This window comes from Microtus pennsylvanicus, chromosome 15 (genome assembly GCF_037038515.1).
Source record: "Microtus pennsylvanicus isolate mMicPen1 chromosome 15, mMicPen1.hap1, whole genome shotgun sequence".
NCBI classification, from domain to species: domain Eukaryota; kingdom Metazoa; phylum Chordata; class Mammalia; order Rodentia; family Cricetidae; genus Microtus; species Microtus pennsylvanicus.
In genome coordinates, this window is record NC_134593.1 from 37,337,591 (window position 1) to 37,358,986 (window position 21,396).

The 21,396-nt window shown below is 43.6% G+C and overlaps 1 protein-coding gene across 6 annotated transcripts in view; it reads right to left on the reverse strand.

The window, feature by feature from the left end:
- The window catches only part of Dgkh (diacylglycerol kinase eta), a 161,074-nt gene that overhangs the window by 33,390 nt on the left and 106,288 nt on the right, over positions 1-21,396 (reverse strand). For all 6 annotated transcript variants that reach the window (XM_075950016.1, XM_075950017.1, XM_075950014.1 and 3 more), the window contains 9 exons: positions 20,950-21,056; positions 20,233-20,358; positions 16,645-16,747; positions 15,385-15,544; positions 13,189-13,297; positions 12,923-13,062; positions 8,463-8,547; positions 5,286-5,371; positions 2,216-2,315 (listed from right to left, as the gene is read on the reverse strand). In XM_075950016.1, the coding sequence (XP_075806131.1) occupies positions 2,216-2,315; positions 5,286-5,371; positions 8,463-8,547; positions 12,923-13,062; positions 13,189-13,297; positions 15,385-15,544; positions 16,645-16,747; positions 20,233-20,358; positions 20,950-21,056 (1,016 nt within the window). The remainder of the gene's footprint in view (positions 1-2,215; positions 2,316-5,285; positions 5,372-8,462; positions 8,548-12,922; positions 13,063-13,188; positions 13,298-15,384; positions 15,545-16,644; positions 16,748-20,232; positions 20,359-20,949; positions 21,057-21,396) is intronic.

Here is a 21,396-nt window from a genome sequence, read left to right on the forward strand (position 1 = left end):
ATAAAGACCTAATGTATGAAAGACTGAAAACAGAAGTCTGACGGCTGCCTCTTGATTTAGACTTCTGGATCGCTCAAAATCTCTCTCAGGGTTTAAAGTCTTTTCAGAACAATATTTTATGTACATCAGAGTTTTGTTAGAATGCATGTATGCACACCGTGTGTGTGTGTATGTCTGTGTGTGTGTGGGTGGTACCACGAAGCCAGAAGGGGTCTCAGGTCCCTTGGGACAGGTGTCACGGATGGTTGGGAGCTGCCATGTGGGTGCTTGATACCAAACCTGGGCCCTCTGCAAGAGCAGCAAGTACTTATGAGCTCTGAGCCATTTCTCTAGACCCTGCAGGTTCAAATCCTTACAACCTATGTCGAACTGCTGTTCTTCCTTAGAATGCAACCAATAATAAGCTGAAGAGAGATACAGTACACAAAACACCAGGCTTTGTTTAAAGTCACTGGCTTGGGGCACCCTTTTTAACTTCAGGAGCTGCAGGCATGGCTGAGCTGAAGCTCTGGAAGTGCCAACAGCACTATGAGGTCCCAGAAAGAGCAGGAAGGGAAATGTATGGGAATAAAGAGGAAAGGAAAGGGGATGCATAAAGAAACACAGGTACAGAGGTCTTCCGCTTCTCCTGCTTTTCTACAGGTAAAAGAGACATTTGGGATCAAAACTATTACTCCACTTTCGGTCTTCACAGAACTCTTGGTCTATCCCCTTTTTTTCTCTGTCTTTGAGGAAAAGCCAAAGCGAGAGCACAGTGGAAGGACTTCAGAAGCAAAGGTGTGGCTAAGAGGAAATCCCCACCTACTGAAACTCTCCACAGGGATGGAAATGAGCTGAATCCCACAAGGTTTACTTCAGTGCCGTTGTCATTGATACCCAAGAAGGCTACTGGATTTGATGGGTTAATTTTGTATCCTGCCACTTTGCTGGACGTATTTATCAGCTCTGAGAGCACTTTGGTAGCATCCTTAGAGTCTTGTGTAAAGAATCACAACATCAGGCTGGAAAGGTGGTTCAGTGGTTAAGAGCACTGGCTGCTCTCTCAGAGGCCCTGAGTTCAATTCTCAGCAACCTCACAGTGGCTCACAACCCTAATGGGAACCGGTACCCTCTTCTGGTGAGCAGGCATACATACAAATAGAGAACACTCATATGTGTGGGTGTGGGTGCTTATTTACATAAATAAATAAACATTTTTTTAAAAAAAAAGAATCCTAACATCTACACATTGGGACTGTGGATGATCAGCTGTGTGTGGGACAGCTACATCAACCCCACTCCAAAACCCTAGATTTGGGGCACATGGCAGAAGAAGTGGGCAGAAAGAATATAAGAGATGGAAGATAGGAGTGATGTGACTTCTAGACATGACACACATGAACACAGCAGCTGTGGTCACCTACACAAGACCTGCACAAAAGCAACAGTTAAATATCCCACCCCAGGGCTAGCGCACTATGGGTAGCTGGTGACTCCTTGGTGGGGAGAGTCAGTTGTCCTTAGGACTGTGGCCATGGATGGACTGCCCCAGGCCCCAGAGGATGACCTCACCCCCATGTCCACAGGACCAGCACTAACCTGATTCTGTGGGTTAAAAAGCTAATTATGAAAGGAGGACAGGAAGTAGGAAAGGAGAGGTGGTGGGGATGCGGGGCTCAAGGGGAGTGAGGGGTGGATATGATCAAGATACGGTGCATATGGGTATAACATTTTTCAAAGACTAAATAAAAATTTAAAGAAAAAAAGTTTATTTTCACTTTCTTTTTCTTCCACTCAACCCATTAGCTACAGCATGAACTGAGGGGGAGACATCCTTCCCAAGCCAAAACCATGCAAACTTCATGTAAAAAGGCCCATGAACCTGAGCAGTAAAGATGCTGGCCTGTAAAGTCGGCGTGCTGTTCTTAGCAACGGAAAGTTCACATAAGGGGAAGAAGTCTGTAAAGGCACGAAAAAAGTCATGGAAGAAACAGAACTTTGGGAGACAAGAACTGACATGGAGAGGACGGAGGACTCGTGCCGGACACGGAGAGCCAGGCCTGACCCAACGGGACCACTGGTGTTTTTGTAAATTCTCATATCTAATGAATAAAAACCACTTTTTATCTTTAGCTACTTTGACAAGAAAGAGCACACCAAGGCAGTCTTTAAAGGCACAGCGCAAGGCTCATGACGTCAACCAACAACTTCCGTGCCCGTCATGTGTTCCCCTTACTTTACTGGCCACGGCTTCGGCTACTACTGTATTTTCCAGTGTTTTGTCCTGTGCCTTCTCCACTTTGGCAACGAAGTCCCTCACGGTTTCACAGAGGACCCTTTGAGGAAGAGAAATCGCGCAGTTCAGTCGGTGTGCTCTCATGTACAAACATTTGTAAGTAAGCTCTAAGAGGCAAACTCAAAACACCCAGGACCATTTTTACACAAGACCACACTCCCATCTGTGTTAATAGAGCTCAAATACATTTAGGACTTCCTAAGTGAAAACGGATACACGAATAAGCCTCATTATCCATACATACAGTAACACTGCAGTGAACCGTTCATGCTCAAATAAGCCTTACAAATAATACTTTCAGATTCCCTAAGAATAATGCAGTATCTTCCACAGCTTAGGTAATTTTCTTCGTGTAGAACAGAGAGACACAAGTTCTCCACTGTCTACAGGATCTACTGGACCTACTAGACAGCAAGTGGACATCTTGGTAGCACATTGCTCCTGAAGAGGAACAAGCTTGTGCATTGTTACCAACCAATCAGACACTCGAATTGAGTTATGTTCTCTGTAAACCCATCCATTTTCCCCCCTTAAGATAACCAATACAATAATACATAAGCCTAATCCAATTGAGATCTCATTAGTGTCAGCAATATACGGTTGACTTGTTTGTTTCTTTTAATTACATTTGGTATCTTTGCAAAAGAAATCATCTAAAAGAAAAAAAATAGTGCATAACATATCCACCACTCAAAAAAGCTGCGTAAAAAAAAAAGACCAGCAAAAGGCATAGGTTTAGATTGGTTTTGGCAACATGTGTACATTGATAGAAACATCTTGAATGTGAAGCATTTCTATCATTGATAGAAATTAAAGAATTTAAGGAAAAAGATAAAAATGTTCCAGTAAGTTTTTTTTTCTATTAAGCTTACAACTTTCTCTGGTAAGTAATAATGGCAGCTTCCAGATGCTTCAATATTACAAAAATCAAACAGCGCAAATCAAGCAGGCACACGGTACATGTGCATGCATCCACATATACTCCAAGCCTTTGAACTGGTCATCTAGGCGGATTATTGCTAACAATTTTTATTTGTTGCTAGCCATTTATCCCTTGACCTGCTTCCTGATGTCAGGAATAGAACCCAGGCCTCACACATGTTATGCAACCATCTAACTACTGAGTTACAATGTTAGATTCTCTTGACATTGGCTGATATTTCAAATTCCAGTTTCTGTTCTCTAAGATTAAAAAAAATTATGATTGTGTGTGCTTGCATGTATATATGTACATGTATAACATCTATGCGGTGACCAAGGAGAGAGAAGAAGGTGTCAGACCCCCAGGACTGGAGTTGTAGGTGATTTTTGAACTGTGGTGTGGGGGCTGGGAGTGAAACTAGAGTCCTCTGCAAGAGCAACAGGCTCTGAAATGTTGAGCCATCGCTCCATCCTTTTAAATTCAAATTTTTAAGGGAATTAAGAGAGTGCAGCTTACCATTTATAGAGACTCATCGATACACTCCACATACAACTATTAGTCTTTGTTAATCTATAATATGCTTTTATAGAAATTCTTGAAACATGATGCCAGGGTACTATGACATTTCTCTTACAAGAGGCTGAAGGAAAAGCCTGATCCTCTATACCTTGAGTCTAGAGGGCCGATGCACTGGTGTGCAAGTTAGAAGAGTGGCTGGCTCTGAAACTGTGGGACTAGTCAGAAGAAATATTCTGCCTTGTGCTCCTGTGGTTCCACACTACAAAAGGAATCAGGGCTGTTTAGATTCTGGAGGAATGAACTGATCTAGAGTTTAGAGTTTAGAGTCTCTATAGTGAAACCTAAGTAAGGTGGACCAGGTGTGCAGGTCTACAATCTTATCCACTTGATGCAGGAGGAGTCTAGCTTCGAAGACTGCCCGGAATACAGTGAGTTCCAGGCAGGGTCCTTTTAGCCTTTCTACAGACACACATCTGATCAGAGAGCAAGGCTGGCAAAGTCAAATGTCTACCAGGACCAGGGAAGTAATAGGTGGGTTGAATCCAGCACGAGAGAGGCACAAGTGTGTTGAGGCCTGAGCAATCTGAAATGTCTCCTTTTCTGGAAGTAACACAATTCACTAAACAATCACAAAGCAGCCGGCAGCTCGGCCCAGAGTGCTACCCATCTCTCTCTGCGTCAACCACAGTGGTCCACCGGCTGCAGCCTGTCCATGCTGTGTCCTGTTCCCTGGGGATATGTCCGCAAAAGCAGTTGTTCCTACATTTGCCCTCCTGTCAGAAGGAAACTTCTTCGTAGTGACTTGTGTTTCTTCTTCACTACTAATTAAGTATGTAATCAACCAAAATTTGCATTTTCCTTCTCAGTTTTCTGTCTTCTGTCCCTCTGCCCCATCTTTTCCCTTCACTTCCTGCATTATAGTAATATATTTGCTGATCTTAAAATGCAGTCCATCACCTGTGAGCTGAATATTTCAGCTGGCTCCATCCCTTCCCCAGCTGACCTTCTCATGATACGAGTATTGGATACTTCAGAAGTAAATTCGAAATTCCACATTTGGGATAATGACATTATGAAGCTTTGGCTCCATGTATGGAATTAACTTAACTAAAATCTGATAACTTTAAACTAAAATATAATTATGTGATTTAAATATACTGAGAAATGTCATTTTGAAGAATCTCGTTATTTTCCTTTTAGTGATGCAATAAGCAGTTGCTAAATACAAATGTGGGGGGGGGGACTAATAAATATAAGGAGATAGGATTTCCATGTTATAATTAATCATTGATACTTTCCAAACAGACATTTAAACTCTAAATACTTTTTACAGTTTCCTGAGAAAAACCCTTCAAAAGAAGCAGCAAAACATACTGCCTCTGAAGAGACTCCATGCAGATGCTTGATGTCACGAGAAAATCAAGTTCAAATTATCGTATTTACTCCTTTAAGCTACTTCACATAAATTACTAAGGAAAACTACCAGAGATGGCGTCACAGCCAGGAAACACCCTTCCCTTCCAAGCTCTCACAGAACTGTACTTTCTTCGCGTCAGCCCCACAACTCACTTGGCAGACGATATGACCACTGCGTGTTCGTCAGAATTGAGGATTTTCGAAAGGTGATTGGCAACCGAATCTTCATAAATCGTCATCTAGAAAAGAAAACCCTATACTATATGACTGCTGCTGGCATCGTTACAACCCAGTTATGACTGCTTCAGAGATGTGCTGTTCGTACCGTACAGGACTGTCATGGAAAGTGTGGGCGAGGGGTGTAGGCTGTCATGAAAAGCGGGGGAAATCATTGTACAAAAAGTGTGTATGTTGGGGAGGTCATTATGCAAAGTTTGTGTAGGGGGGCAGTCATTATACAAAAGAAAACTTCCCCTGACTCCTATTTTCAGGTTCTGGAGTTCTTTACGTTTTTAGAAGATCCATTAATTTTTTGAAAATTATATATAAGTGAATTATATATAAATATATCCTGACTATAAGAAGCATTACTTAAAATGAATATAGTAAAAGCCAGACTAGTACATATAAAATATAGACCCAGTGATTGACATTCAGTTTCCTTGCGAACCTGGAGAACACAAACTGAAAAACACACACAGAAGAGCTAAAAGGCAAACAGCAGCAAGCAGGAGCCTGACAAAAGGCGCAGCCTGCGGGCGATAAAAAACTCTCCTACATAAAAACCGATACGTCCTAGGAAGGTGCTGGACACTGTCTGCTAGAGCTGAAGACAGCCTAACACTAGAGAACCAAGAAACTCAAGTCCTACGTAGACACCCAGGGAAACAGATGTATGGGCACCAAACGACAGGAACAAGATGAGATGTTTGCATGGTGTGAACATAACGTGTGTGTCCCATGGAAATACTGCAGGACACGGGACACTGAAACTTGTGTGTTCCATGGAAATACGGCAGGACACGGGAGGGAAAGGAGCACGGTGTGCCACAGGACAGATGAATCTGACAAGCACTGCGTAGAAGGAGCCAAAGCAAAAAGCACACAAAATGATTTCCATTTTATATTCTATGTCTCCATTTTCATAAACCATGCAGAATTAGTGTAAGTTGTGGTCAGAACAGTGGTCATTCATGAGAAATATGGGGGTTCGGGGGTTTTACATGGGTAGGAGAGGGGCTTATCGAGGCACAGAAATGGTGTCTTGGGATCTGGGTGTCAGTTACATATGGCTTACCTAATTTGCAAAAGTGTTCCCAGCTATACATCTAAGATATGCACACTTTCCTGCCTATGCATAACACTTCAGTAAAAAGGGTTTTTAAAAATTCAGTTGTGGAGCCATACAATCTGGTAAGCAACCATAAAATTACACTTCTGAAACACACTACATTCCCTTGCCCTGTATTTCCTTTTCTACTGAACTCAAACCTTAACATCCTACTGAAAGAGCGCATCTTCCTGATATGTAAAAATGTGCATGCTATCTAAACAGCCTCATGCACAGGGGTTTCTGCCAAACGTTTTCGTCAAGTGCATCCATGTCATAAACCAGAATTTTCCAAGAGAAATGGTAGCCCCATTCAAGCTGGTCCCCAATGCTCCCTCACCTTGTTCAGACATCTCACTCTTTTTTTGCCCATTTGCTCAGAAATAACTGAAGTTTCAGTAAACATTTTCCTCCATAATGCCACTCTGATTAGCACTGTCTCAAAAAAAATTCATTTTAATTTATAGTCAAGTCCATCCATTGGTAGCTAATTTGCAGTTTCTACCTCACCTCCCTCAAATGCAGGCCATACTCAGAAAAGCAATTTCAGGCCACAGGTCTCCCAAGTTACATAATATTGCCCAGCCCTCTAATCGCCTGATTTAAATACAAGAATCTGTATCGTTAAAGATCAGAACAGTGGAAACACATTTTTTTAAAAATGCAAAATAGGGCAATATTCTTCAGCAATCAACTTATTCTCTTCACTGCAGAGTGGATAATATGTGACATGGCCAGTAATTTATTAATTATTACCATTTGATTAATGCTACTTGAAGCTTATATTTATTTTTTTCATTAAAGATACTCAAAGACAAAAATGTAACTCTTTCTGAGAAAAAAAATAATAATCTTTAGGGTCAAGGGCAAAATTTATAGATGCCACATTCTAATCTATTACAATGTCACTTAGCAGGGTCATGACTTCCTTTCCTCATTTCGGAAAAAAAATAGCATTTATGAAAAGTGCTACTGAGAAAACTGGCTTCTAGAGAAACAGTTGTGATAGGTACAGTCAGATAGAACAATACTATAGTTGGAAGTTTTGCTGGAAACTAAACAGTCACTATATTAACCTCAACAGTGAGTACCTCTAGGTGACCTGGTTGTACATCATTTCTGTGTAACATCTCATATGATTTACCACTTTTTCATGGTTTAGAACATTTTAAGTCTCTCTAAGGAATGCCCCAGGTTTCTATTTGCCATGCTTTGCCTTAGTTTTGACAAGATAATAATTTTCTCAATGGCAAAACAAAGACTTTAGCTCTAGAGACGTGAATTTTCCTAGAGGGAAAAACATGCTGTTGTAGATCAAAGTCTTAATGAGTCAGAGATAATCTCCTGGAAGGCCAGATCACTTTAGATTTCCATTGCTCCGAGGTCTAAACCTATCTGAAAATTTTAGACATTGGTCATCTGTAACAGGGATAGAAAGAAGTGAGCAGCATTTCTTCCTTGGCTTGCTCAGGATCGGTGGGTTAACATGGGTCTACTGTCTGCTCAAATAGCAGGCGAACTGGAAGAGAGACAGTGCATGGACTTCCAGCGGAGAGTACTGGGACGCGGGTGGGAACGTGGGTGGCACGTGGGTGGGAATGTGGGTGGGACAGGTTTACTGGAGCTACATTAACACCTGCTAATCAAGCAGGTGCTCACGACCGATGCAGACGAAGAGTGAACGCTCACCAGAGGCTGTTAGCATCCTGAGTCGTGAGGACGGGACCTGGCATGCCCGGTGCTTTACATATATCTGCATCATCAAATCCTCACAGCACTGTGGCCTATGTTATAGACGACGTGGTGAGGACCACGAAGGTCAGCCACTTAGGGTTCATGGTCACAGAAAGGTTCTAACCTGGATCCTCGGGATTCTTTACTCTGGGAGAGAAGCCTGGAGGCAGTCAGGGACACCATGAAACAAGCATGCCACACTGCCATCTCCCCTGTCTCCAGGATACCCCATTTCAAATGGTCAGTAGACAAAGGATTAGTCTTACAAAAAGTCCTTCAGATGCTTCTGTGGGTTCAGGAAGCAGAGACGTCTTCGCTGGCAATTTGAGTTCGTACGTCATTATACTCCACCTGAAGAGAGAAAACCCTTTGGTCTGAAATGTCTTTAAATCTTAATGAACTATTTTCATCTTGAACACACACACACACATTTGTGGCCTACAATTTTATTCTATCTTAAACCAAGAATGGGACAGAAACAAAGCTGTGATAATCCCATAAACACTGGATTTATCTGATTTCTCCAGTTAGCAGCATCCAAACATTCCAACACCAGGTCACAGCAGAAAAAGCTGGTCATCCCATGACTTACTACCCTTAAAAAAATTATTTCTATTTTGTGTTCATTGGTGTTTTACCTACAAGTATGTCTGCATGGGGGTGTCAGAAGCCCTGGAACTGGAATTACAGACAGTTGTGAGCTGCCATGTGGGTGCAGGGAATCGAACCCAGAGCAGCCGGTGTTCTCAACAGATGAGCCATCTCTCCAGCACCAACTTATTGCTCTTGATGCAATGCATTCTAGCTTTTTCCTTTCTCTTCTATTTTCTAAATAAGGTTCATTGTAAAGTACTAACTAAATTATGTTATTAATGAGCCAAAACCCAAAGGTCTAAAATAATGTCTTAGATTTAATAAATGCATATCACCTACTAAAATAAACTATTTCATATTTAGCAACTGGTCCTGGCAAAAGGATATGACGGAGGGAGGGAGTGTATGTTGGGGGGGGGAGAGAGAAAGAGAGATGAAAATGAGTTAAACACTCCTTAATTCAAGAAAAAGTAATATAAACATGAGATGGAAGGAAATTAGTTATAGAAATAATACTTAATTTAAGAAAACATTTCAGTTATTAGTAAGTTATTACTAAGTCTCACTAAGTAATAATTCAAAAAAATTGGATCATTAGGAAAAGCCATCAATGGGATAACTCCAGATTAATATCTAAAACAATTCTAATTTGGGGAAATAACGGGGTTAGGACATTATTACAGTCTAACAAGATGAGAGATAAGGAATTTTATAGATACAAAGCATTATAAAAGCAGTATCATAACACAAGAATTTTATAAAGAGCATGCACAGCCAATGATGGAAACTGCAGACAATTCCAATCCTCGCGGCTCATACACTAGTAGATCCCAGAGTATGGTTCAGACTACTGAGAATAAGTCTTCTCATAAAAACCCCAATTTCCAGAAACTTCCCCAATAGGCATGTGTTACTTAGAATACGTGAACTAAACCATTACTTGTGGCTACCGTTCAACTCTCAACAAGAAGACATAAACAGGGGCTGGAGAGCTGGCTCCAGGACTCCAGCACAAGGCTAGACTTTGGATCCTCAGAGCCCACCTACAAGCCAGCTCCAACCTAAGAAGACAAGAGCTGGCTAGCAAGAGAAGCCATCTCAGACAGCTCTGGGTTTAAATGGAAGAACAAGTGAGGATGACTTCTGATATCAACCCCAGGGCTCTGTATGTGCAGGCAAATAACACACACACACACACACACACACACAATACCAATTATATATATATAATTATATAAATAAAATGTCTCAAAGTAAAAGGCAGGTTCTACAAGGGTGAACAGGCTTCCAAATGAAGCTCATGTGTTCACACAGAAACTAGAAATCACACAAGGATCGGTTATCTGCCCAAATAAGTAAGAGAAAACTGCAATCAGAAACTTTACAAAGCCGAGATACTTGAAGCTGAACTACTTCTCTGGTCAAAAGACAAGAAGCAGGAAAGGATTCTGCCCCAAACCACAACCTTCCAAGCTGCATCTCCCTCCTGGATAGACAGGAAACTCCTGGGGAAGAGGGAGAGGTGGCAGCAAGAGAAGAAGAGTGGATGCTCTGGACTTCTCCGGCACCCGCGCACTGTGAGGGAGAGACTGAACCTGACTGGGAACCTGAGCGGTCAAGAATAGGGATGGCAATATGAGCTCGCTTGGGACTGTAGAGAAGGCAGAATGAGTGCAACAGAATGCCAGGCAAACAAGCTGTTCCTATCCCACTGTCTCCAGAAGTCGGTGTACAACAGTCACAATGATGCTTTTGTAAAACCAAGTCACAGTACAGCTCCAAAGATCAAATAAATATTAACAAAAAGCCTAAATAACGCAGAATATCAAATTGATTTTTTTCATCCCTTTTCTATGGGGCTAGGATCACTTGTTTTACATAAACAATAACATCACAAAGAAAATGAAATGATTCTAAGTTCCCCACCTTTGCTCTACTGGTTTAGGCATGCCAGGGGAGATCAAGGACTTTAGCCACGGGGGTGCTATTTCTCGGCTAACCACTTGGGGGAGTGGATTTCTAGAGCCCGTTTCCTAGGCCCTGTCTCATAGAAGAAGCATTTAAAATCCGCTGTGCTGCGGCTGGTCCGATGGCTCAGTGAGTAAAGTTGCTGGCACTAAGACAGATGACCTGAATTAGAGCCACGAGATCCACACAGCTCAAGGAGAGAACCAATTCTGGAAAGATCTCCACACTCTCAATTGGCAAATGCAGGAACATGCACACAATTAAATATTTTTAAAAAATCTTTAGCAGGTACTCTGAGTTGTTCAGTAAGCAAAGCGTTGGACCATTTAGGAATTTCTTTTGGGTTCTCTCTCTCTCTCTCTCTCTCTCTCTCTCTCTCTCTCTCTCTCTCTCTCTCTCTCTCTCACACACACACACACACACACACACACACACACACAAGCTGATTTTATTTCATTCAAAACCTTTTTCCCCCTCAGTTTTATTCAGGTTAAAAACTACCAAATACTATGTATTTATGACACACAACTGCTGTTTTGATGCACACAAATCTCACGAAGTCACCACAACACCTGAGCGACTTAACTGACCATCGCCACCCTTTCTGTTTCTCTGTGTGTGTATATGAAGTGTGAGTGCATGCATGTGCATGTTCACAGGTGTGAGATCAAGCAGGCACGTGTCAGAGCCTGTGTGTGGCAATCTGGGAACAACTCTGTGCGTTGGTCCTCATTTTCCACCTGGTGGGAAACTGGGTCTCCTGTTCGCAGCGATATATGCCAGGCTGGCTACCCTGGCAGCTTCTGAGGCCGCTCCTGTCCTCCTCCCGTGACATCAATGGGAGCGTTGGGATCACACGTGTACCACTTCACTAGGCTTTCAACGGGGTCTGGGGAACCAAAGCGCTTGAGCCACTGAGCCCCTTCCCCAGCCCCCACCCCTTTTGATTTTTCCTTTTTCCCTTCCTCCCTCCCTCCTTCCTCTCTTCCTACCTTTGGAACGTTCATACTGAATTGAGCCCCAGCCCAGATTATAAATCATCATGGCTCAACTGAGTGTCACCTTCATGTGATTTTGGATAAACATGGGCTAAGGTCCTAACGCCCAGCTCTAGTTTCCAGGATGTTGTCAGCAATGGAATCCAGATTATAGCACCGGCAAGCATTACACGGTCTGACAGACAAGGCTACTGGTCTGAGGTTATCGCTCATCCTGGGGTAATTGCATCTTTTTGACTGGTGACTCCCTGATGCGATTTTGTTTTCAGGAAGAGTTCCACAGATGGCTAATCCTATCAAAGTTGTTCTGATTCATGCGAGCTCAAGTCTGTAATGATATTTTCGTATTTGTCTTGAGCTCTTGGGGGTGGGGTAATTACGGCTTACTGAATCTTATTGTTCCCTAAACCCAAATTCTAAATGCCTTCACCACAGAAATCAGGCGACAAACACTGTGGTTTCTGTTTTAAATATGACTGCTCAGAGTGGGGGAAAGGAGGATAAGAAGGGAGAGGAGGGGGTCAAGGACAATGTAAATACAGTGACAAGTCCTTCATCTTCACCTATTCCAAATCTCCACCCTCCTCCCTTTGCTCAACCCTGCTCCCTCCCAGGGCAAGAGCTGTATCCCCAGCCTGGGCAGGAATCTTTTATCTTTTCAGTATCCCATTATTGGATGAATTAACTCAGAGGAGACCCTAGAGAAAAGCTGAAGTTGACAATGCTTTGTTTAGTTTCTCAAACCACAAGATGGTGGGTCTTACCATTTCTTTCATCAGAAGCCCTGGCTGCAAACATTTGAGCTTTCTGACTTGAACACTGATTTAAAGTGACTGGCATCCCTGGGCATGGTGGTACACTTCTATAATCTTAGCACTCAGGGACAATGAGACAGAAGATATCAAGTTTGAGGTCAGGTTGAGATATGGAGCGAGATCCTATCCCCAAACCATACCAAAACAAAGATTAGTGACTCCGTAATATTTACAACACTTAATGAATTCACCAGATCCATTTTTCAGGGGTGTTTGGGGGGGCATTCATTCAAAAGCATCTTTTATTGAGTGTCTACTTTGTATAGTTTTGATTCAGGATCTCAGTGATCAAGAAACAAGACCTGGAAATTTGGACTTTCAGACTTAGAGTTAGTGAAATTGAAAGTATACCTGTCCAACATTTTGGTACTGGCTCTTTCCAGCTTCTCTAGTATCTGAGGAAGTTGGGTGTCATCATCATAGGAACCACCCCAGCCAAGAACTCGAGCGAGGTCATTGCCTGTACCCAAAGGCAAGACCCCAAGCTGGCACTGCAAAAGAATGCAACCATGATACTTTGAGAGAGGTTGGGAAACAAGAGCCTGGGGTTCAAGGCCAGCTTAAGCTACACAGCAAGACTCCCACCCCTCATCTCAAGCACCCCAGAGAACTCTTACCTGTTTGTTCAAGTTCAGTTTATCGATCTCTGACAAAACCCAGCCTACACTTCCATCTCCTCCACAGACAAGAATCCGGAAGTTGTCAAACTTCTGAAATAACCTTAAGCTGCAAGTGAAATGTCTGTTTTTAGTGTAAGTACATAAAAACCCTTTCTCCAACTACTGACCACTTTACATTCTCTATTATCCACATTCATTTAAATATAAGAAATATATAAATATATAACAGCTAACTTGAGTGCAATAGTTAACTCAAGAAATGAATTTTTAAAAAGAATCATTCGCAGAAACAGAGATAAATTAGGAGGGAAAAGAAAAAAACAAAAGAGCAAAAGTGAAGCAGAACCAGGAACAAGAATGAAGGCAAAGTGCCAGGGAAGTTGCATTTCAGGACCTGAATTCTGAGGAATTACAAACAAGGGAGGAGCATCTCAGAGCTGTGGGGGACACTGAGGCCATAACTAAAGATATCTGTAGCCCTCACCAATGCTCCCAGCATCCTCTACTCTCCTGGTCTCAGCCCTTCCTTTCGTTTCCATCCCCCTTCGTGTCAACTCTGTCCCTTGGAAAACCTCAGGTCCTGTGCAACAGTCTCACAAGGACAGAACCTCAGGTCCTGTGCAACAGCTTCACAAGGAGAGAACCTCGGGTCCTGTGCCACTGCCTCACAAGGAGAGAACCTCAGGCCCTGTGCAACAGTCTCACAAGGAGAGAACCTTGGGTCCTGTGCAACAGTCTCACAAGGAGAGAACCTTGGGTCCTGTGCAACAGTCTCACAAAGAGAGAACCACAGGCCCTGTGCAACAGTCTCACAAGGACAGAACCTCAGGCCCTGTGCAACAGTCTCACAAGGAGAGAACCTCAGGCCCTGTGCAACAGTCTCACAAGGAGAGAACCTCGGGTCCTGTGCAACAGTCTCACAAGGACAGAACCTCAGGCCCTGTGCAACAGTCTCACAAGGAGAGAACCACAGGCCCTGTGCAACAGTCTCACAAGGACAGAACCTCAGGCCCTGTGCAACAGTCTCACAAGGAGAGAACCTCAGGCCCTGTGCAACAGTCTCACAAGGAGAGAACCTCGGGTCCCGTGCAACAGTCTCACAAGGAGAGAAGCTCAAAGGTTTAGAGAGTGAAAGACCCCTTTATGAGAAGACACAGTATCACCTCCATAGAAAAATTCATGCAGAAAGGGGTGACGTATCCCAAGGCATATTCCCTCCAAATAAAATGCCAGGTAGTTTGTATTTGTTTTGGGACGTTAACTTCTACAACGCCACAGAAAACTCCAAGGACAGTCAACTAAAGTCCCTCACCACGTATCTGATGTCAGCCCGAGACCCTTCAGGTACTCCCCTGCGGTGCCAGACAGCCCCCTTTGGTTATGTCACTGACAGTGAGTACTGATATGAATCAACACTAGTTTCCACGAAGGTGATTCTCTGATATCAGCTTCCACTTTTACATCTACGCAAGTTTATCTTCCCTAAAGGGACGTATTTGTCTGATGCAAGATACACGCTTGCAATATTTTATACACATTTTAGAATTTTGAAGTTTTGATAACAAATTTGGAAACAGACAGAAGAAATTTTAGTAACATCAGAACGATTGCATTAAATATGATTTAGGGAACACATCTTTAATCACAGAGCTGAGGAGAGAGAGACAGTCTAGTCTACATACGGCCCCAGGTCAGCCAGGGCCTCATAGTTCTGTCTCAAAAACAAGAAAAACAAACAAAAAACCCCCACAAAAACAAATATTAAAACTTTAAGCTAGAGACGTCACTTAATGACGAGGACTTGCCTGGGATGTCTCCATCTGTAGGGTCAATGACCTGCACCCGGCAAAAAGAACAACATGAAAACAAAACCTGACAAAGCTCAAGGAAGATGAGTGAGGGTAACAGAGAGATGGCCAGTGAAAACTGTAATCTGCTGGGGTTTTTATTTGTTTGTTTTGTTTTGAGACAGGGTTTTTCCGTGAAACCGTGGCTGTCCTGAAACTCTCTCTACAGACCAGGCTGGCCTCGAGCTCAGAGATCCGCCAGCCTCTGCCTCCCAAGTGCTGGGATTAAAGGTGTGTGCCACCACCGCCCGGTTCGAAAACAGAAACTTTCATGCGGAGAAGGATCGGACGCAGCTCGTGCTCAGGCCATATTTTACCCAAGTAAGATTTATCATTAGTGAATTACCCTAAGTGAGGCCCTCCGTTCATTAAGTCAAACACCTGAGCAGGGTTGAGCAGCTGTTTAAAGCGACGAAGGAACTTTACTCCCTGGTTATCTCCACTCTTAGAGTTGACGAACACCAAGAGAGGGCTGACACAGAACGAAAAGGTTGCTCGACAGAAACCTGAAAAACAAACCCAGGACATGATTAGGATGTACATCTTTCCCTCTTAAATTATTAACAGACACTTAGAAAAAGGAAGAGAAAGGAGCAAAAATAAGGAACCTTCCTGACTGCCGGCACATCATTATAATCTAATCCCCCAAGGGAGCTAAGGCTACTATTTGCATCCAACAATATAAAACTCACATTTTAGAATATGCTCTGTAGTGAAAAAAAAATCACATCAAAGACAATAAATACCTCAATCACAAAGTATTTGAAATAGACCACCAACCTTACTAATTATTTGTAAGAAAACAAATCTAGGCTATGGGTTCCTAACTGTTGTCAAATAATCCATGTTCCTGCTTGGTATTTTCTAATATTTCAACAGTTCTTGGCAGAGGCCTGAGAAAATACTTTCAAATTTATAGTAAACAGAAGATATATCCAGGGTGGGAGGATTCAAGAGGCCAACCTCTAAGCTTTACCTCCATACACGCAAACATATCCAAAGTCTGTGCATGAAGCAGAGGCTGAAGACATTTGTAAGGCGGCTTGCAGAAAAGAAAGTAATGAACACTCTAGTCCAGAACTAGTGATGTTAGGAAGTTTCCTCAGCACAGACAGTTAAGCCTTGTCAGACTCTGGACAAAGCAACGCATTCAGAGGACTACAAAGTCCTTCAAGGAGATTACAGGAGAGCCAATGTTAATAGTAGTCTATGCTAACGGGCAGCTTCAATTATAATGAGAGAACACACGCAGATTAATATTTTAGTACTAATAATAAACAATCTTCCTTCATCCATTGGGATGCAAAGACAAAAATCTAAAAGTCTTATGTATGGTGATCTGGCTAATGTGTTAGTGGCTGCCCTACAACGTTCATTTCAAGATATGCGTCTAGGCCGAGGCTGGAGCTGAGGGGCTGGACACATGCCTAGCTCTGCAAGAGCCGGGTTTCATACCCAGCATCACAAAAATTAATTAAACAATCAAATATACCTTCCTGTATTTCTAAAAACTGACCAGAATAGCAAATTGCAGTTTATTTATCATAGGAAATGAAGCCAACACTATTGTGCCAGAAATACACGTACTTACACCACTGCTACGTACCATCAGAATCTGTGCTGTTTAGTGCAATCGGAGGGATGACAGATACTTTACACTGGCCGAGGGGACAGACGGGATGGTACAAATCTTTGCAGGCGGTGTGGACCTAACAACCAACAAAGAAACCTTCAAGAATCAAAAACAACAAGAAACCAATGCATTTCTGTTAAGTTATAAACGAGATCCACAGCCCTGCTCGGTCAGGATCAATACGGTCACAAAAGGTTCAGTGATTAGCAAGCCACACTATAGGCACATCTCCTTCCGAGGGATGGGTTAGCACTGTACACGTGAGACTGTCTGAGGAGTCTACTCTTGTGGCTGTCCAAAAAGTAATATGTATTCAGTGAATATCTGGTGAAGGGAAGAAGGAAGAGATGGGGGGGGGGAATACAGGGGACAGGAAGAAAGAGTGCTGGGATTAAAGGTGTGCACCACCACCGCCTGGCCAGAGGGTTTTAAAATGAAGAGTGTAGGAGAATCCGCCACAGCGCTGCCTGAGAAGAGCAGGGCTGAAGGGCACAGGCACTAGTCTTTAAATTCCTTGTTGGAGCACCAGGGTGGTAGGACTTCAGACTTTGTGGGGTTCTCGGTATTGTTTTTGTTTTTTTCCTTTTTGGCCCTTTTCAACTAGATGGCGGTAGGTAGGAAGCACTGGGTATCCTCCAGTACAGTATCACCATCTAAAGGCAAAATAGCAAGCACACCAATAAATGGTAGTGTAGGAAGTTGAGAAGTTGTGGGATATTAGTTGAAGATGTGTTACACTGATTTATGCTGTGGAGTATTTGTTTAACCATGCAGAGATGTGCTGCATTCTTTTATGTTATATTTGTTTAACTCCGTGAAGCTGTGATACTTTGCCTGTCTCAAACACCTGATGGTCTAATGGAGAATTAAACGGTCAATAGTGAGCCAGGAGGAAGGATAGGAGGAGCTGGCAGGCAGAGAGGATAAACAGGAGAACTCTGGGAAGAGAAGATGGAGAAAGACTTCAGGAGACAGTCACACAGCCATACAGCAAACCAAGGAGTAAGAAGGAAAGAAAAGATATAGAGAAACAAAAAAGGTAAAAGCCCAGAGGCAAAACATAAACAGGATAATTTAAGAAAAGCTGGTTAGAAATATGCCAAGATAACGCCAGGCATTTATAAGGAAGAATGAGTCTCCGTGTATTTATCTGGGAGCTGAGTGGTGGACCCTTCAAAAGAGCAAACGAATAAAGAGAAAAAGGAAGGGAAGGGAAGGGAAGGGAAGGGAAGGGAAGGGAAGGGAAGGGAAGGGAAGGGAAGGGAAGGGAAGGGAAGGGAAGGGAAGGGAAGGGAAGGGAAGGAAGGAAAACCTCAAAAAAAACATTGAGACCAAAAGATCTGTCACAAGGGAATGGTAACAGAGGCTAGTACGTCTAACTAGTACAGGACAGGGCAGGAGAGTTGTTTGCCAGGGAATAAAAGGGGAAGAAAGACATTCCAGAATGCCGCCACACACCCCCTGTAGCAACGATGCCATTCTTTAGGGCTTTTTAAGTGCAGAATGTCCTCTTAAGTACAGTCTCATTAGCTCAGACTGAGGTACTGCTGAAATTACTGAGCAAAGGAAAGTAAACACATGTACACTGCAGAGGAAGGCAACGAGCACAAAGCCTCTCCAATATTTCATCTCACAGAGATGATGCGCTCTTCTCTCCAAAAGTTAGAAGTGAACAGCTAACCCCAGAGGAGAGAAACAGCAGAAGATACACGGCGGTAGAGAGAGCAGGAAACGAGAGGAGTCGTAAGCTACCAAAGGTAACAGCAGCTGAAGGGATGATTTAAAATGTTGTTTGTGCCCGGAAGTGGAGAAACGGAGAGCGGCCGAGTTGTTCCTTGCTCAGTTTCCAGCAGCACAGACAAGGTGGCTTACACCCTTCCTTAACTCCACTTTCAGGGGATCTGGAGCCATCTTTTGGCCTCCATGGACACCAGGCTCACACCCAGGGCACATTACGTACACGCAGGCAAAACACTCACACACACAAAATGAAAACAACGTATTTAAAACATGTTGTTTGTGTGTGATGGTCCTCTAAGGCGAGGAGAGGGCTTTAGGGGTCAGGGTGTACTGAGGTGGAAAAGACAGCTGTGACGGTCTACATGCTATAATGCTATATGCTTGTGATCCTGACACATGCTAGGGGCATCTTCAAAGAGGGAACCACCTTTGTAAGACTGGCCCATAGGCAAGCCTGTGGGGCATCTTTGTGAGTGATGATTGAGGTGGGAGGACCCACCTGGTGGTCCTGAGCTGTGAAGAAAACAGGCTGAGCAAGCCATGGGGAGCAAGCCAGGAAGCAGCCCTCCTCTGTGGAATCTGCTTCAGTTCCGCCTCCAGGTTCCCTTCGTAAGTTCCTGCCCCTGGCTTCCATCAGTGATGGACTGAGATAGGACCTTAAGCCAAATAAATCCTCTCTGCCTCACCTGCATTTTGGTCATGGTGTCTTTATCACAGCAACGGAAACCTAACAGACACCAAAGTAAAACAAACAGCAACACGCGTACGGTTTATAAGACAGAATGATACCACAGCACCAGGACAGAGGGACGCACATTTGATTTAAAAGCTGTAAGGAGGCACAGGTCCCCTATCAGACCTGACTAAAACACTGTAGGATTTGCTCTGCTTGAGAGCCAGTCCCATTAACTACACAATCATGTCACCAGCCTCCCACCCTCTGCCCTGTCTGCTGATCTGCCTCACATTTAACAAAAGCACTGGGTTTTCCACATTTTAAATGTGTGTGTGGGGGTGAGGGGGGTTAACTTCCAAATTCAAAACACCAACATTAAAAAGACTGCAAGACCCAAAATACCAGCAAACAAATCTACCCCCGGAAAAGGCAGTCACCGCTGTGGCAGGACTGCAGGGCCAGCACTAAGCAGGAGTCCACACAGCCGCCTGCCCCAGCACGTCTGCACGGCCGCTTCCCAACACTGACAGTTCTCATTCAATCAGAACATCTGACAGAAACGAGACACAAGGTGAGAATCAATCCTTTGGTTCGCATGCAAACTTTAAAAAATATTCATTTATATAACATTCATATAATTCCAATCGCACCAATGCACAGCCTACTGAGTTTGGTATCGTGTCAGAGGACAGACATGGGGCTGCAGCAAAATTCCATTGGGGATATCAGCGGTAACCTGGTAGCACCTTGGAGCAGGGCTTTCTGGAGGCACCATGTAGTTCATGGGGAGGGAGTTAAAAGTAATAAATTACAATGTGATGAAATCAAAACAGAAAACCACTAAGCTGTGAGAAGGGGATCCTGTGACATACGAAATATCTGAATACAAGCAACTACTATAAATGGACCATTTGAAAAAGACCAGGGCAGAAATGAGAAACACACACACACACACACACACACACACTCACATTAGAGGGAATACAGTTTAAAAACATAAACAGGTACCATTATGTCACAGAGGGGAGTGTGCACAACCAGGGTCTGCTCTGCTAGGAATTCTTTGCTTTGCCTCTGGACCACATGGAAGACCAAGTTAGGGAGAGATGCTCACTTAAAAGCACAGAATAATGCTGCACCCTTACCATGGTCTTACACCAAAGGCATTTCCAATCTTGCAGGCGGAGGACGCTGCCGCAGGTTTTGTCACAGACTGCGCACTTGGCACTCACAGGCAAGTTGCCTTCAAGCCATTGGTGAGGCATAGCGACCTACGGACAGGAAGAAAGGGTGGTCAGAGTGAGACACCATCCTCACGCTGTAGAAGATGGGACTCGATCCTGCGTGTGTTGAGAGTCCCTCACTCATCTGACCCACACTTGTGGACATCCTAGCAAGCCTGAGTCCTAAAGGTACACAAAGGGAAGACAAAGGCTCACCCTTTGAGATGCAGTAGGAATCTAGCTGAGGGGAAGGGCAAGCAAGGCCTAGGAGACAGCGATCTCTATAGGGTTCGCGGAAAAGATACAATGGAGTTCAGCTCAGAAGAGGGGACTGTTGAGAGGAAGCCCAGAACCTGCCAAATGAACATCTCAGCTAAGCCTTGAAGGCCGTTGAGTCAGACAAAGGTCTTTAACGGCAGCCCAGGCGAGAAGAGCTCCCAGTGTTACTCAGAACAAATTCTCCTACAGAGAACTGGGGAATGCTCTAAAGCAATCAATCAAAAATGAAAACTCATAATCAACTGACACTCGCGACCTAACCCAAAGAGTCTACATTCCCACTTAACTCTCTGTCATTGTGGTCCGCAAGAGCAGGGCATGAGGGGGCGGGGGCGGGGGCGGGGAGTCCCAGCAGCTTACACCGTCCTCATCCTCGATGATGTCCTTCCCGATGGAGGCCAGCGTAGTCCATTTGCAGTTATTAGTGGCCCTCACCGCACATCTTTTGTGAGCCTTGAACTTACACACTAAAAAAAAAAAAGCAAACAAACAAACAACAAAAAAAAACCATAAAACGTCAGCGGTTGTCAAGGAAAGGAAGTTACAGGATGAAATTTTTAGGGGGTGGGGGTGGGGCAAAAGGAGGCAGGAGGGAAGTGAGTTTCAAGCTCCAGGAGCAGTAACTGAAATCTTAAAATTTGATGTCTTTGTATTTATGAAGCCGTTAAAATGTAGTATAATAGATTGTTGCTAAGGAGGGGAATTAAATAAACATAGAGACCTGGCTCTTCAGAAGAGAAAAACAAAGACCTACACACACACTCAAAATAACACGGTCACCAAAGCACTTGGAAACCATCACCTCCC